The sequence below is a fragment of the Phasianus colchicus genome, chromosome 1 (assembly GCF_987193195.1).
Source record: "Phasianus colchicus chromosome 1, bPhaCol1.hap1.1, whole genome shotgun sequence".
In the NCBI taxonomy this organism is placed as follows: Eukaryota; Metazoa; Chordata; class Aves; order Galliformes; family Phasianidae; genus Phasianus; species Phasianus colchicus.
In genome coordinates, this window is record NC_143436.1 from 126,475,239 (window position 1) to 126,492,136 (window position 16,898).

General features: G+C 42.5%; 1 protein-coding gene across 5 annotated transcripts in view; it reads right to left on the bottom strand.

Annotated features, from left to right (window-relative positions):
• Nucleotides 1-11,615: 11,615 nt before the first annotated feature.
• Nucleotides 11,616-16,898, bottom strand: part of TBL1X (transducin beta like 1 X-linked) — a 197,979-nt gene continuing 192,696 nt past the window's right edge. For all 5 annotated transcript variants that reach the window (XM_090125922.1, XM_031596119.2, XM_031596118.2 and 2 more), the window contains one exon: nt 11,616-15,993. In XM_090125922.1, coding sequence (XP_089982048.1) covers nt 15,967-15,993 — 27 coding nt within the window. In that variant the 3' untranslated portion in view covers nt 11,616-15,966. The remainder of the gene's footprint in view (nt 15,994-16,898) is intronic.

Consider the following 16,898-nt stretch of genomic DNA (forward strand, 5'->3'; position numbering starts at 1 on the left):
TCTTGATATAGGGGCACAGCAGAGCAAAGCCCTGGCATTTTCATGACATAAAAGAAATGGGTGTTGGGAGAGTTTTCCTATCTGCTGCTCCCAACTTCTTGTGGATATACATGAGGTATGCATTCCTCCACAGCTTAACATGAAATGATAATCAATTCTGCTCAGTTGCAACCATGTGTGATTTAATCCCACACAAACCTTGTTCTTGCCTCGCCATATAACAATGTAAGAAAAGCATTGCCTTCTCCAAGCTTTACAGAGTTGCCTGTTTCTTCCCATCTGAAATCTACTTTCAAGGTAAACCTCCTGATTTCCCTCCTAACTATGCTATATTGTGGATCAGCCTCCCATGTTTACTTTTGGGCAAAATGAAGTGCCTGCTCCAAGAGTCAGCGAGGGCACACTGCTACAGACGCTGTGACCTGTACAACTTAGCTATAACAGCAACCCAAGTACTACCTTCTTAAGTGTAATCTCTGCTGATAGGAGCTTTGTGGTTAACATTTTTCCTGTAGATGATGTGGTGGTACAAAGGGTTGCTTCAAAGCTGCTTTACATTAGGAGTGTACTGGCAGGCTGCTTCCACTGTCTGTGGGAAGTGCTTGGCTCTGGCCTGGATATTTGTTTTCTAAGCTGTGTTTCAAATATGGCTTGGATTACAGGGGAATGATCTTGTCAATACTAAAGTCAATAGATGCATGCAGAGTCTAAATCTGTGGTCTTAACTGCACCTCATCTGTGGGATCAGCTTCCTCTGTTATCATGTCTCATCCATTTATGAGCAGGAACAGAGATGCAGCAGAGTGCGACTCAAGAGAGAAGTAAATAGGGAATGAGATAAGAAACTGTCTCATAAAATGTTTGAAGCTGAACTATTATGTTTTGGGAGCGGAGAGATGGTCAATTTCAGTTTATTATGTCTATTTTGGACATATATGAGCACAACAAACACCTTCATTTGTTCAGTGAAGAAAAGCTGTATTTTTTCTTTAAAGCTGAATCTGTGCACTGAAATAAAATTGTGCTAGTAGAATCTCATAAAAAGGATATTTATGCCCACAAGGCAGTGCAGCTGAATTGCCTCTATTTAACACTCTCCTCAACTCCCAACTAGCTTCTCAAATCCAACCATATATATGAGGCGTTCTCTGTATTGCCCAAAAGTTATTTTTAAGCTCTTGAAGATCAGAAGAGAACTTCAAGGAAAGGCATCCTTGTACATCCTGTAACACTCTTGTAAACACCCCTTCCTTTTCTCTGTAGGTGGAAATGGATGTATGAGCCTATATGTGACCTGTGAGTATTCTACTATTACTGTTTATACGGTCAGATGTTCAGTCTAATTGCAAATACAAGCTACTAAATAATAAACTTCTTGAATAGGCAGACTTGTTGCATACCAAAGCTCTGCATTTTGAAGCCAAACGTACTGTCTGAATACCAAACACCTAGCTACATCTCTCATTAAGCCCTTCCTCTGGCCTTGTAGACCAAATAGATGTGGAAAAACTGGAAAGTGAAATGCTAAACATATTTTTTCTCTTCCCTGTATAACAGGGTTTGACTTCAGAAATTGTCATCAATGTATATTCATGGAAAAATGTATGCCATCTTCTACAATTCTCTCAATTTTCACAGATTCCTCAAGTCTGTGGTATTTCCAGGTGGAAAGCACTAAACCACACAATAGTTAATGTAAAGAAAGATCAAATAATATCTGGGTCATTTATCCATTAAGCATGTATCTGCGTGAACATTGAAGTTGGCAGCTGAAGAAGATGCAGACTTACTGAGAAAGAAAATAGTGAGCACAGTCAGATCCAGGGATGATTTGTATCTGTTTTGCTGTGTGGTTTATATTCCCGGAAGACTGCTGTCAGTTGTGTGGAAAGTTGGTTTACTCATTCTTCCCTTTTAAACAAACTCCCAAACACTGTGAGAGTTAACTCTGTACGTATTTGTAGGTAAGATTTTCAAAAGCTGAAAAAATTCATTGAGTGACAGAAACATCACTCAGAACAAAAGACCAAAGCAATATAGAGCACTTTCTTCCTCACAGCTGACAATGGGTATTTCCAGCTCTTCCAACCACTGCACTCTCATACTACACAAGATTGAAGGAGTTCTAGAAAAGAAACCCAGCCATTCCACCTGGAAAGAAAAAATATTGTGACCATCCCCAGACCTTTGGCAACCTCATGATTTAGACTGTGTTCTCAGGTACTCTTCCCTTGCCTCCTCCTAGGTTTGTTTCAGTACATCATACAGCAAGAACCTGCTTGCTGAGCTGTGAACTTTCATAGTACAGTCTACAGGGAGTGCTAGCAGGTGCTGGGACATATTTCTGTGTGCTGTGTGATTGAAAGACCTGACGATGCTTTGAGTCAACTGATGGCATCCTCAGAGCAAGGGCTGAAAAGCAGTAGGAAATGGGTGACCTCACCCATGGAGCTGTTTGTGCAACACAGAGGAAACTTCTGTAGGGTGTGAAGGTGGCATCCACACATAGAAAAGCACATGTTTAGAACCCTGGAAATGAGGCTTCTCTGCATTTTTGCGGGAATGATTATTTTGTGGTTAGTGGATGATGAAACAAAATAACTTTGATGGGCTCCTTCAGTGCCTTGTGTGTCATGTTTATTCTCTCAAACTAGTATGGGATGAGGCACATTCAGGCCAATTCTATTTATTGGGACAGTAATTAATGTGACCACTTGGTGACTCCAAAATGTTGTTAGCTATATCTGCTTCTCCAGGACTGCATGGCCAATGCTACATTTCTCTCATTTTTTCTTTCAAAAAATGCACCCTGTACAGGAAGAATGACAGGTAAAAATGCAAAATTACATTAGAGGGCTTCTAGAAATCAGTGTCTGTTAGTTATCTGTATTATGGTTGGGACCTTCTGTGCCTAAATGACTGTCATACCCTTAGTTTTAGAGAAAACATTTATCTAGGAAGTTGGGGCTAAGTTGGAGCTGGAGTTTGGCTAGGTGAAAGCCAGGAACTGAAGTGAATGTTGCAGTCAGAGTAGCTTAAATGTGTAGGAAATAGGAATGCCAGCTTGTGTAGGAGTTTACGCAGGACATGTTTTTTGAAGTTAATAGGAACTGTGGATAATGAAAGAGAATTCCCAGGCAGGGAGATACCTGTACATCATGAGGAAACAAGCAAAAAACACTTCAGAGTGAAAGTGTCCCAGCTTTCCCTTTCCTCCCTTCAGAGTGAGTTAGCTTCTGATTGAGGTGAAATGAGCAATCCAGCTGAAGTGAAGATATCCTATGATGTTAAGTGATATATTCTGCGTAATGTTTAGATAAGATTAGGGTTTTGCAGACAGAAAGTCTCAGCCATAAAAAGCTGCAAGGCTTCTTTTAATCAGTAGGATCACTGAAAGTTATTTCAATCACTATCAAGCATGACGTGATCTACTGCAGCTAAAGAGTTTGGCCACAGTGTGTAGCATTTTGCAGGTACTTAGCAGAGATTGAGTAAGTGATTGCTTTTGTCCCCCAGCAGGTCCTCAATCTCCCCCCATCTGGGAGTTTCTCATTATATGCATTTTTGGAAAAGCTTTGGAGAAAAGAATGCAACTTTTACACAGGGAACTGCACAAGGCTCTTTTGAATCCATGTTTCCATTTTGTTTGGTCAAACAGGTTGAAATCCTTGTGGATAGACCAGGGACATGTTCTGCTTTATAAGACAGTCGTGAATAAGGAAGAGTTTCATCATTCTGTATGAAACCAATTTTATCTGGGGGAGGAAGGGGAGGGAGGAAGGGGAATGGGAATCCATTGTCATTGGATGAAACTGTGTTGTCTTCTCTGAAAACAGTCTGCAGTCTTAACCCAGCCCCAGCTATTTGGCAGGAGCTGCCTGGGTCCACTTTTCCCAGTCCTTGACCTGGAGGCAAGGTCTGGAGGCACCCAGGCCTGGTCAGCAGGTCATATCTCATGGTCTTGGAATGGAGCAGAGGCTCACCAGGTGATCTGCCAAGGTCCCCTCCAGCTCCATCCCGTCTGTGATGTAAAGCCACTGTTAGGTGTCTTGGTTAGGTATAATGGAAATTAAAGAATTTTGTGATATCTTTTCTAAGCTGGGAGCACAGGTAGCATTTTCCAATTGGAACCTTTCAAGATTGTGAAGACTGATTCACTTACAAGAGCGGGTTGATTTGCTGTACCTCATGCAATGGCTGTCATCTCGGAAAACAAGGGGGATTCCTGCTGGAAACCTGGGTCTGCACTGGTTAGAAACTGATTTATAATAAATGTGTATGTTTGTGTATCTCTCTGCCTCTCAATGAAAATCATCCTGTTATTTATATTTTTGAATGTGAGTATGGTATGATCTTAACCTGAATGAAAAGTGACAAGAGGTAAATTTGCCTGCATATGAAGCCTGCATAGAAGAAATTGGTTATTCTTTAAAAATAACACTAAAAGAAAGACACTGTGACTGGAGCACGTCCAGAGAAGGGCAGTGAAGCTGTGAAGGATCTGCAGCACAAGTTTTATGAGGAGCATCTGGAGGAACTGGGATTGTTCAGTTTGGAGAAGAGGAGGTTCAGGGGAGAATTCATTGTTCTCTACAGCAACCTGAAAGGAGGCTATGATGAGGTAACTGAGATAGGACGAGAGGGAATGGCCTTGGGTTGCACCAAGGGAGGTTCAAATTGAATGTTATGAAAAACTCATCTAAAAGAGTGTTCAGGCAGTGGCACAAAGTGCCCAGGGAGGTGGTGGAGTCACTGTCCCTGGAGGTGTTCAAGAATCGTGTAGATGTGGCACTGAGGGACATAGTGGGCATGGTGGTGTTAAGTTGATGGTTGGACTAGATGGCCTTAGTGGTGTTTTCCAACCTGGTGCCTCATCCTGAGCAGTGACACCAAGGAAACAGGAGGCCTCTCCTCATGCCCTGCCATCCTATTGGGATGAGGGCCAGGTTGCCATTGCTGTCGTTTCTGTTGCACAGATGCTGGGGCTTAAGGGCTCAGAAAGAGCTGCAGTGGCTTGACATGGGTGCCCTCCCTCTGGAGAACAGGTATGGTCTCTGGCCACTGTATGACTGTAGATATGGACAGCCTTGCCCAGACCTGCCTCTTCACCAGCTTTCCTCTACCTGCCTCAAACCACTGAGCACTGTCACACAGTGTAGCAGGAGGGACACATGGCCACGTGGAGTGGAGCCTTGGAGCCTTTCCAGCTACTCCAGAGAGGTGCACACCCAGTCATGCAGCTGCAACCCTCTAAAAACCTTGGAATTGGGTAAAGCCAAGTGACCTTTTTATATCATGCTTACTGAAAAAGTTAGGTTTTAATGACATCGGTTCTAAATGGTGTGGTGGGCGTTTTTGTGCAAAGTAAGGAGCCTCTGTATTGACTGGGCTGTGGCCTCCTGCCTCAGCGATCCGCTTGTGTTTCTACTGCAACAGCAGACCCTGGAACAAATATTCTTGAGGAAAAAAGAAGAGAAAAAAACCCAAACCAACTCAAGCACTCAAGCAAGTACTGCATTTTACATTGCAGTTGTAATTCATTCATGTAATTTCATTGCATACAATGAAAGAGCTTGCTCTCCCCTTGCTCCATGTCATGTGCCTCCATGTGAGGCAGCACAGCATCTTTCCCCAGGCCATGCTGGAGGCACCAGACATGGTGTGGCAGGGGGCTGAAGCATTCCCACAGCCCAGCCAGCTGTTCTGGCTGCCAATTGCTATGTATGAAACTCAGTGTCCTTTATGAACTCTGAGAGCCGTATGGCAGAGGCTGGGTGAGGAGGCTTTTTCCTTATTCCTCAGGGATTCTATAGTCTAAGAGCTAGACCAAAAGGAGGGGAGAAAACCAATGCTGACCTTGTGGGTTCATGGTAAATGAACGGTCTGGAACAAGTCTTATGGGGAGTGGCTGAGGGAACTGGGATTGTTCAGTCTGGAGAAGAGGAGGCTCAGGGGGGACCTTATTGCTCTCCACTGAAAGGAGGTTGTGGGGACGTGGGGGTCCATCTCTTTTCACAGGTAACAGTGAGGGAATGGCCTCAAATTTTGCTGGGGGAGGTTCAGTTTGGATATCTGGAAAAAATGCTTCACAGAGTGAGTTGTGAAGCACTGGAACAGGCTGTCCAGGAAAGCAGTGGAGTCACCATCTCTGGAGGTGCTCAAGAAACGTGTAGATGTGGCACTAAGGGACATGATTAGTGGGCATGATGGGAACGGGTTGCCAGTTGGACTAGATGACCTTAGTGGTCTTTTCCAACCTTTATGATTCTATGATTCTATGACCCCTTGCTCCTTTGTTTTAGGGAGCCCAGGGAGCATTTGGCTGCCTGGCACAGTGGTGACTCTGTGCTCAGGGTTCTGAACACAAGGCTATGGAACTGTACACCTGGGTTTTGCATTTCTGTCATGGCACCCTGAGGGATATTTTTTGTATTGGTACAGAATGGAAAAAAAGTTCAGACTCTTTCCTCCCAGACACAGCTTCTCAGACCTCCTAATTCTGTGGGACTGGTGTGTAGCTTTGTCTTCCAGTATCAATTATAGCAAATACAGACTTCAGTCTTCGTGAGACAAGCAAATAGATAACCCTCGTACTGCAAGGAGCCCAGAAGTAAGGATCTCTGGATGGTCTCAGTGTCACACAGGCTGGCTGGGAAAAGCTCTGTTTGTACAGGTCGGTACATGGCCCCTGCACTCATACATGTATGGCCTTGATCCAGCCTAACCACAGGGACACTTCACATACAACACTCTACCTAAATATAACAAGGCACAGGGGAAAGCGTGTTTTTTCATGGTGAAGCAGAAAGGTTGTATATGAAGTGCTGTGTTAGAGTAGCAGTGTTGCCACAGTCACATTTCAGTGTGCTGATTGTAATTCGCTGTTGTTATTCCAGTATTTTTAGCTAAAAAATGTGGCTGGTGTGTCTTGCTGCATTACTGGGTGACGAGCTTTATTCTTTGTCTCTGTATATTTTATTAAGATAATACAAAGTAAACACACATTTCCTGCATTTGTTTTATTCCAGGTGAGATTCCAAACAACTGCAGGATTGCCTCTTGTCCTTGTCCTGCAGAGATGTGTGAGAGAAAATGAGAAACACTAAGGCACAGTTACACAGACAGCATATATGCTTGCATTGCTCTCACTCAAAGATATGCACATAAGTTCTCCTTGATTTTTAACATTACAATATTATAATTTCTGGTGGTGGCTAAGCTACGAATTACATTTCTTGGCAGATGTCTTTTGGTGCTTCTCTCCCAAATGTTGGTAATTTTTATTAAAAAACAAGGAGAGACTCCATTGAAATGATAAGCAAAGTTTCTTTTTGCCAAAACTTAAATTTTCATTAAAACACTTTCTAATAGTCCTTTCAGTTGTTATTCAAAAACAGGAGAAATGTATCCAGCAACATTTTCTCATTAGATTGTCACTACTTTGTCTCCTCAGCATATTTTTAGGGCTGTTCTCCAATGTCAGGGTGTTTTTTTGTTTGTTTTGGTTTTGTGCCTGGGGTTTTTGTTTGTTTGTTTCAGCCAAGTTGGGCAATAATCTGTCAGATGGGCCTTCAAGGGGCTGCTGCAGGAAATTTGGTCAGGAAAAGCAAGTCTGAAGGAGAAGTTCATCTCAGAAAACAATCCAGACTAAAACAGCTATTTCTGCAAAAAGGCATCTTCCCCAACCCAAGACATACAGGGCATAGCAAGGAGAAAGACAGCACTAATGAATTAGCTCAAATAGGAGAGCAGGAAGCAAAGTGTTCTCTCTGATTAATTTCACTTTGGGAACTCTGTTCACATCTCCAACAAAGGCCACAGCTCAGGAGGATGAGCATCAGGCCTTTGCGCTTCAGAAAGTGGAAGGAAGTGGTGAAGTGGTGATGTATAGATATTTTTCTTTTCTGCTAGAGGTGCTGCTGTGAATTCAGTTCCTACTGGAATAGATTTGGCTTTAGAAAAAGTAACAGAATGTGGTGACACACTGGAACAGGTTGTCCAAGGAGGCTGTGGATGCCCCATCCCTGGAGGCATTCAAGGCCGGGCTGGATGTGGCTCTGGGCAGCCTGGTCTGGTGGTTGGCGACCCTGCATATAGCAGGGGGCTTGAAACTAGATGATCATTGTGGTCCTTTCCAACCCAGGCCATTCTGTGATTCTATGATTCTATGAAAGTCATGTGGGTGTGCTGTTCCCCAAGAAAGCTGTGGAAGAAACTCTAGCTCGGGGCTGCCCTTAGGATCCCTCCTCTCTCCCCACCTGAGCTCTTATCATCTCTTCACAGACACTATGGCAAGGCAGGTGGGAAGGAAGTTGATATTTTTTCTGAGAAGAATAGCTCTTTGTTGGTAAGGGGTCTTCAGTGATGTATGCAATTAATCTCCTGTCAGCTTTGCCAGTCTCAGCAGGACTCTTGGGGACTCCTTCAGTGATGTGGAATGTTGGCTGTTCCCATGACATTCATTTTCAGAATCTGCATTTGGAAAAACTACACCTAAACCCATGGATCTTTTGCAGGCAGAGTCCACTTATTTGTACCAAGACCATTTTAAAAGATGTTCTATACAGGAGATTTAGGATTTTCTATATCACAGGCTGTTCTTTCTTGAATGTGAGGAGAATGCTGTGGAACTTAACCCAGTCTTCAGAAATGTCTCCATGCTGAAACAGTCCCAAGTAGGAACGCCATTGTCTCTGGAGAATTCTAAAGGTTTGACTTTTAATTGCTTTCATTGGTATTGCCTGACTAAATCATGAGACCTGGCCCTTTAATGTGGCTATAGAGAACAGTGGGTGTCTGTGTGGGCTGCCTGCTCCATAGCCTCTTTGCCTGTGTCCTCTTCCGTGAAGGAAGGAGACTGAGTGGGCGATCAGATGTGGTTGTTTTTTTGGCCTTTATCAGAATTCCCCCCAAACCAGCTGCAGAGAAGAAGCTGACAAACAACTATTTTCCAGGACTTACCAGAGTGATAGCATCACGCCGTGGACTTTTCTCATCAGATTTCTAGCATTCTCAGGAACCAGTGGTCCCAGCCACAGCCAGCGGAGACAATGAAGGTATTCTCAGCAGTGACATCTCCTGCAGTCCCTCTGGCGCAACACTGCAGCTGTATGGATTGCAGAAAGCCTCAAAAACCCTTCCAAGGGTTTGACCTTTCTGTCTTTCCCTCCGAGGTACTGTTTATCTCAACAGTTTTTCAGGAGCAACAACACTGTGTGTAGGGACACAATTCTCTGTTGGTTCAATTGACATAAAGAAGCACAGGGAAATAATTCTGGTTTTGAACAGCAGGACACCAGTGCTTCTCAGCTAAAACCCTTCTCACATTTGCTAAACCTTTTTTACTGTGATGAATCACTGTCACAAAGGACAGAGATGCCACTTTGGTCCCAGTTTGTAATGGGAAGGGCTTGAAAAGAGTTGAGCAGAATCTTTCCTCAATCTACTGTATTGAGGTAAATACTGATGATTCACACAGTGAAGTCAAGGCTTCTCCTATGAAGGCAGAAGATGTTAGGCTTTGCAGCAGGAAAAGAGGCGATAGCTGCTTTCCTGTGGTTATTAGGTTTTGTGTTCTTTGGGTTTTGTGAATGTATTCAAAAGGAAGTAGAAAACTATCTCTAAGGAAGCAAAGATCTTCCTTCCTGTTGGGAAAAGAGTCAGTGAGAATGATGAATTCCTTGCCAAGTGAGTCATTTCTTCACTTAAGGGACTTCAAAGCTTTAAATACTATTTTTCAGAGCACGGAGCTTCAGTATGAATTTGTGTGGGCTTGTAATGGATGACATTGATCTTCCCTTGATGGGAAATGATGCATAGAAAGATGGCAGGGAAGTGGTTTTGAGTGCAATGCTGCAATATTGCACCTTCCCAGAACAGGTTGAACAAATGCCCTTTTATTGTGTTGCTCTCTGGCAGGAGTGAGAAGCAAGTGCTTGGGACTGCTCAGTGTTTCAGGTGTTACTTGTCAAATAGTCTACAGGCTAAGTAAATATTTGTAGGATAAATAAAGAAAAGTAAACTGCAGGTTTAGTTTGACAGTAGTACGTTTTCTTGAAATGCGACTGCAAATGATGTGACTAAAAGTAGGACTATAGCATAGAATTTATTAAGAAGCAGTAAAGCGGCAGCTTTTACATAGTGCTGTGTTAAAGCTTTAGCCTTGCAGTGGCTCTCTCCTTTCCAAGCTTTCCAGCATTCCTTTGAGAAGCTGCAGTGAAGACCTCTGGTGGTTTGTGGTCTTGTGAGAGCTGAATATATTTGTTCTGCTGCTTTCAACTTGCATGTTTATAGGGAATTCATTGTATATTAATGCTGGACAAACTTCAGGGCATAAACTGAGATAAAAACAGCATTATTCTCTTTCTTGAGTACTTGATAGCATGATAATATGCTGATCCTGCCTAAGGGAATGTCCAGAGAAAAAAGGCTCTGGTGAGACCTTACAGCGGCCTTCCAGTACCTAAAGGGCCTATGGGACAGCTGGAGAGAGACTCTTTGTCAGAGAAGGTGGTGATAGGACAGGGGAAACATTTTTTAATTAAGAGTAGATTTAAGTTAGATGTTAGGAGGAAATTCTCTACTCAGAGGTTGGTGAGGCGCTGGCACAGCTGCCCAGAGAAGCTGTGGTGCCCCATCCCTGCAGGCACTCAAGGCCAGGTTGGATGGGGCCCTGGGCAGCTGAGCTGGTGGGGGGCAGCCCTGCACATGGCAGGGGTTGGGGCTTTGAGTCCCTTCCAACCTAAACCATTCTGTGATTCTGTGATTATCATCCTACAGGATTTTCTAACAGGTGACTTGTCCCAAATGTTTCATATCAAGTTCTTAAATACCTGAACGTTGGATATTGTGATATGTAAAACCATGTTTGGTCTTTGCACTCATTCCTTTTGAAGGCTCTTGACAATCTTTAAGCCTTAGCTTAGGCAAATGGCCTTGGTGGTACATGGTCACAAAGCAAAAATCCCACATGTGCTGTGGGTCCCATTTTGTGGAGGAAAAACCAGCTACAAATCACACATGTAAGCTGTTAAAGCTCAGAAACCCCACTGTGTCTTTGAGGCACTGGTGCTGTGATGCCCAGGCCAGCAGAAGAGCTCTCAGGGGGTGCCACAGGGGCTCTTATTGGAGGGGACAACTGCAGGAATCTTGCTTTCCTTGGGCATCTGAGCAGGGACAGGACATCCTTTTTTTCTAGGTACCTCTGGTAATGGCTGAAAAGAAGAATGGAAGCCCAAGGCCATGAGCTGGCATATTCCAATGTCTTTCAAAAACCTCCAGTTGCTCAAGTTGGGTTAAAGGCCTTAACAGCTTGAAGAAAAGATTAACAATGTATGTACATCAAGCTAGAGTCCAGTGTATTTCATCTGGAGAAATTTCCTTTAGAGGAATTTTTTTTTTTTAATAACCTTAACCCAGCCTTACTCAGAATGGTTCCTGACCATCTGCACAGGCCAATGCTCAGTACTGTAGCCTTCTGAACCTTTTAAAATGATGGAATTCCAAAATCTCATCACTGGCGGAAAATAAAACTGAACAATTCAGTCACCCAACTCCAGCTCCTAAGCATGGAATGCAAAACAGCCAGGAAAGAATAAGGAACAACACGCACAGAATTCTCTAATATCAAAATATAGCAATTTATTCAAGACACTGAATATGATCTGTTGATTCTCTCCTTAAAACAAATGAGCTACAATACACAAGGTGAATTTGAAGAAAGTGTGGGTGGGGGAGAAACAAAATAAGGGTTGATGTTGTTTCAACAGAACCTGGAAAATGCTGAAATGAGAACCAAGTCTGGCTGCAAGTCTGACACAGACAATAAAAACTGCAGAAGCCAGAATTCAGAATTTCAGTGAGTGGCTGAAAGAACGTTTCTGCAATTGACAAAGAACCACATCTTTTAAAAAGGCAAAAGGAGGAAAAAAGGAGGAAAAATTAAAAAGGGAAAAAGAAAAAAGAAACCCAAAAACAAAGCAGACCCTTACATTTGACAAAGTGCACTTCACTTGGCTCTAAAATTAGCTATTTTTTCTCATTTTTTTTAACAAATTAAAAGGAAATTTCTAAGATGTAGCATGGGGTTAATGTGTGTATAACCCTGTAAGTCAGGCCCGTTAGTGCCCCATAAGGGACCCAGTGTTTTCTACATAAAAGATCCAGTATCCTTCTAGCCCACAGAGCGGAGAGGTTTTTCACAAATTGTTTTTTTCACTTCAAGGCCACTTCCAGACAGCCAGCAATGACAAAAATCCAATAAGCTTCTTGATGGTTTTACAGTCCTGTTTGGTCACTAAAGTGTTTTTTTGTTTTTTTTTTAAATTCTCTCTCACTAAAAAGAACTGTAAACAAAATCCAAAAATACTGTACGAGAACATTGCTCAAATCTGCTGGCCTGCTGTTTCATGCTATTCTGTTGCAGGGGCAGCCACAAAATGGCAGTGTTAGCCTAGGGATGTTTCTGCAGCAACAGAGGAAAGTGAGAGCAGTCCTGAAGGCCTTGGTTTACATTTTGCCTTGAACTGATGCCTGGAGAAGCCTTCCAACTGCCCATGTCCTAAAGGCACAGCCTGCTGGGACAGGATTATCCTTTGCCACTACGTCTTCAGCTCTCCTTTGCCTCAACAGCTGCACACATTTTATCTGAAAGCGACCTACTGCAGTACCTCAGAGGATCTTCCCAGTCTTTAGGGAGGGAAAGAAAGTTGTCCAACATGGTGCTTGCCAATCTGATGGGTTTGTCCAGAGAACTCCCAGAAGGGTGGCCTCCCTCACAAGGAGGCTTTGCAAATCTACACACATCAGAATTTTCTTGGCTTCTTACCTCCATGCAGACTAGTAGAGGAAAGCCGTAATTCTCACTAGCAGTTTGCAAAAAGGAAAAAGAAAAAAGAACCACACACTGTTGACACTGCTGAGGTATCTACAGTATCTATTTCTGGAACAAGCACAAAGCTCAGGGTGAGCAAGGAGGCAACCGTGTGGCATGGCCAAACTCAGATTGAGCAAGCCCATGTCTTTGAATCCTGAGATCTGGCTGAATTCAAGCACTGCATAATGGGTAACAAGAGCCATCCCAGGGCCCCATCCACTCTGCCCTCCGCTGTCTGCAGACCGGGAACTTTTGTGTGATGTTCTCAGAAATGCCACCCAAAAGCAGCTTGGAAAGCTAACCATGTACATGCAATGACTCTTTTCCAAGCATCAACCCAACTGTGCTTTAGAAAACCACATAAAACCTTCGTATTCAAATTCAAGTCTCTCTTCTAGTAAGTACTCTTTTGTAAATAGTGACTTAAATTAGCAGGAGCAAGTAGTTGCTATAAAACAGTGCAAAGTGATCATCTACAGCCACACTCCTGGAACAGGAATCTGCAAACTACACAGAGACACATTTGACACTGAAAATAGTCCTCAATACCATCCAGTGTCCGGTTCTCTGACACAAATTATAAACAAGCCTAATTGTAATTAATAACCAAAATGCCATACAGCTGCTTTCCCCTCAGACTAATTAGCACTTTTTGCAGCCACTTATTCTCCTTATTTTCTCCTTTCCAAATACGTATCTTTAAGAAAAGCAACTGAAGCTGCAGTGTCTGGTTCCACGGAAAGGACTCAGATTCTGTAAAGATTTAAGTATAAAGAGAAGAAAATACAAGAGAAAAAAGGAAATACAAATTCCACTATGCTGTGTTGCCCAGTGGGTCTTGCACCACCAGTTCAGTATCAAGGCTCTTGTTTGATTTTTGCTCAGATCAAATCACTACTTCAGCAGCTGTGGTCAAATCAAAGGACAGATTCTGTGTTACAGAAATAGTGACTTTGGGTGGCAATGTGCTGTGCTATTTTCAGGGGGTTCTCAGTTTCCTTTTCTCTGTCCTACAAACCCTTACCTTGCCTGCGGGCTAGGGAGGATAGCAGCTCAACTCAGGCAGTTCTGAGGATCTGTCTGAATAACACAGCCACCACCCCAAGGCTGCCTCTGCATTTACACCACTTCCAGCAAGCTCTGCCTTTGGCTTTCCTGTATCTTTTCTGCATCCATCATTTGCTCTTACAGTAAAGAAATCTTCATCTGCAGATGTCTAGTTCACAGTAAGGAAATCATGTCCAAACTGGATAGGTGGTACTTTGGAAGTCTTTATTGTTGTTCTGACCATTTGCCCACTATAACTTTATCATGATATATATATTAAGAAATAGTTTATATATTGTTTATCAGGTTCCTCATCAAATTGAGATTTCTATGTTGTCTTCTGAGCACCACTCAAAGCTAAACCTGTCTGGACAGACAGTGACCTTCCATCTGCAGACCCAGAGTCTTTCTTGTCACATGGAAAACACAAGGCAGAGGGTGATGCACTGCCAGATGCAACAGAAGAGCCTGGTTTTAGGCATGTGCCAACCACAGATGGTCAGGAGTGTGGCAAGAGTCCATTCTTCAACGCTGATAGCCACAGTCAATGTATCTTGGTCCAGTTGGTCCCATTAAGTCACTGACTTACTGGAATAGAAACAGCTGATGGGATGAACACCAAGGATAGTGGAGGACAGCACTGCCCAACGAGGCCACAGGCAGCCAAACAAACGGTCTGTATGAAATCTGAACTGTCTCTCGAGGAAAGAAGATGGACAATCGTTTTCCCCACGTTACTGAGGATAAACAAAAATACGCACTCATGAAACTGAATATTATATTTCTGGTCTCAAAGCTACGAATTCCTTTTAATAAGTGTGAATCATCAAACAGCCACAAAAGTGAGAAGAGACGTATAAATCTCTGGCTGCTGGAAGAGGTCTCTTAATAAATGACTGGCATTTATTTTATCAGATGGCGTTTGGCCTTACAGCACTTTTTGAGAGAGAAGACAAAAAGGATACTGCACCTTTCATGTTCCTTGGATTCTGTCATTATTTTTCCTTGAATTACACAACTGGTCTACATTTGGTGGCCATTTTCAGCTTTTAAAACTGTGTTCAACATAAAAAATATTTTTTTTCCAAAAATACACTGGGTTCTTTCTGTTAAAAGTCATCTTTCTCCTGTAAAAATCTTCCCCAGCACTGCATTCTTATATAAAGCACTTATTACACAATTTGCTCAAAGTGCCCTTGAGACGCTAAGATCTGAAGCATGGAGGATTCTTTTTCTTTTAAACGGAGAGAAAGAAAGGAAAAGAAACAGAGAAGAGAGGAGAAGCAGTCTGTCAAAAATTTTCATTGTCATGTCCACCTGGCTACATCTACTATGGGCATACAGGGAAAAAAATGAAAAAAAAAACGGGCAAGAAGAAAAAGGAGAAAAGAAAGGAAGGAGAAGTTGGGAGTGGAAGGGAGAAATAAAAGGAAAACAACAAAAGTTCATCCTAAGCCTGGGATCCTCCAGGCTATAATATTCCAGCTGATAGAAAAACCACTGAACAAAAAAAGTAGTCTAGAAAATAGAAAGTGTTGTGATTACAAAGTTGAGCATTTCATCAGTACAAACTGGTCTTTGAACGTCCTTTGGGAGAGCAACTGTAGTGTCCAAATTGGAAGGAAAAAAATACAACACCGCATGGAGGAGGACTTTTTTTTTTCCCTTTTGGTTTATCACAGCATTTTCTTTTTTTTTTTTTATTAAATTTTTTTTTGGCACAGCTTTTTTTCCCAGCCATCAGAGCAAGTTCTCAGACGCAAACCAAACAGTGCAATGCCTAGCTGGTGGCTTCATGCTTCCAAGGCTGAATGTTCCAGGTGGAAACCATTCCCTCCCCCTCTGAAGTGACTGTGTTTTTACTCCTTGATGAAGATTACGGACAAAATACTAGACACCTGTGGCCAGGGAGAGTTGGTTTCACAGTACACTCTAACTTTGTTCAAGTTCGTACAGTTCTGGAGCTGTTAAGAATAGTTTTGAAGAGTGCTTCTCCCCACACATTCACTGCTGGTCCATTTGAAATTTCTTCTAAAACTTCACTTTTACTTCCGCAGATCTAGAACACAAACCTAGAGAAAAAAGACTCAGGATTAAGAAACATTTTTGAAAGTTATTTGGAATTCCTACTTATATACGGCCCAGAATACAGGCTGATCAGCCAGCTGTGTGCTATACTCCCAGGCTTCAAATCAAGTCTGTCTTGAGTACCTGTTTACATGCACACAAGCAAGGGAACAAAACAGAAGTAGAAAACACACGCTGAAGACTTAGCTGGGATTGCATTGAATTACAAACCAGCATTTTGATGGCACACCCTTTATAGAATTATATGCTCTATTTAGTTGCCTGTTCAATTTTTTAAGTATTTCCAAAATATATGCACAGGCTGGTCAGGCACGACACAGGACATAGAGCAGACAAGTGCCAGTTTGGAACAGCTATTGGAAGCCAGGCATGGCACCAGTTCAAATGGTACAACTCAAACAACTGAATCATGTTCTCTGTGTACCCTTCATTAAAAACAGTGGAAAAATACTACTCTACAGTAGAGTTATGCCAGCCAGATGTGTAGAAAAGTCATCTTAGTTGGTGTATAATATGTGTGTCCTTCACAAGCTGATCATGCTATAACTGAATTTTTTAACAAATAACAAAAAAAATTGTAATGAATAACTAGTTTATGTTCAGCAGTAGCTTTCCTTTACCACAGGATGAACTTGCTGGGTATTGTACTGAAAAACTGCTCCCACAGGTACTATTCAAAGGTACATTTCTTCTATGGGGTAAAATTAGAAAGCCCCAGACCAACTCTGAGAGTGTGTGATCAATCATTAAAACCTGACATTTAAGATAAATAATGATAGAAACACTACCGCTGTTCTTATCAAGTACGTATTTAAAATTCATCCTCATCTTTGACAGTATTCACCAATTCCACAAGCACTCTTCATTTTCAATAAAAATATCACTTCCT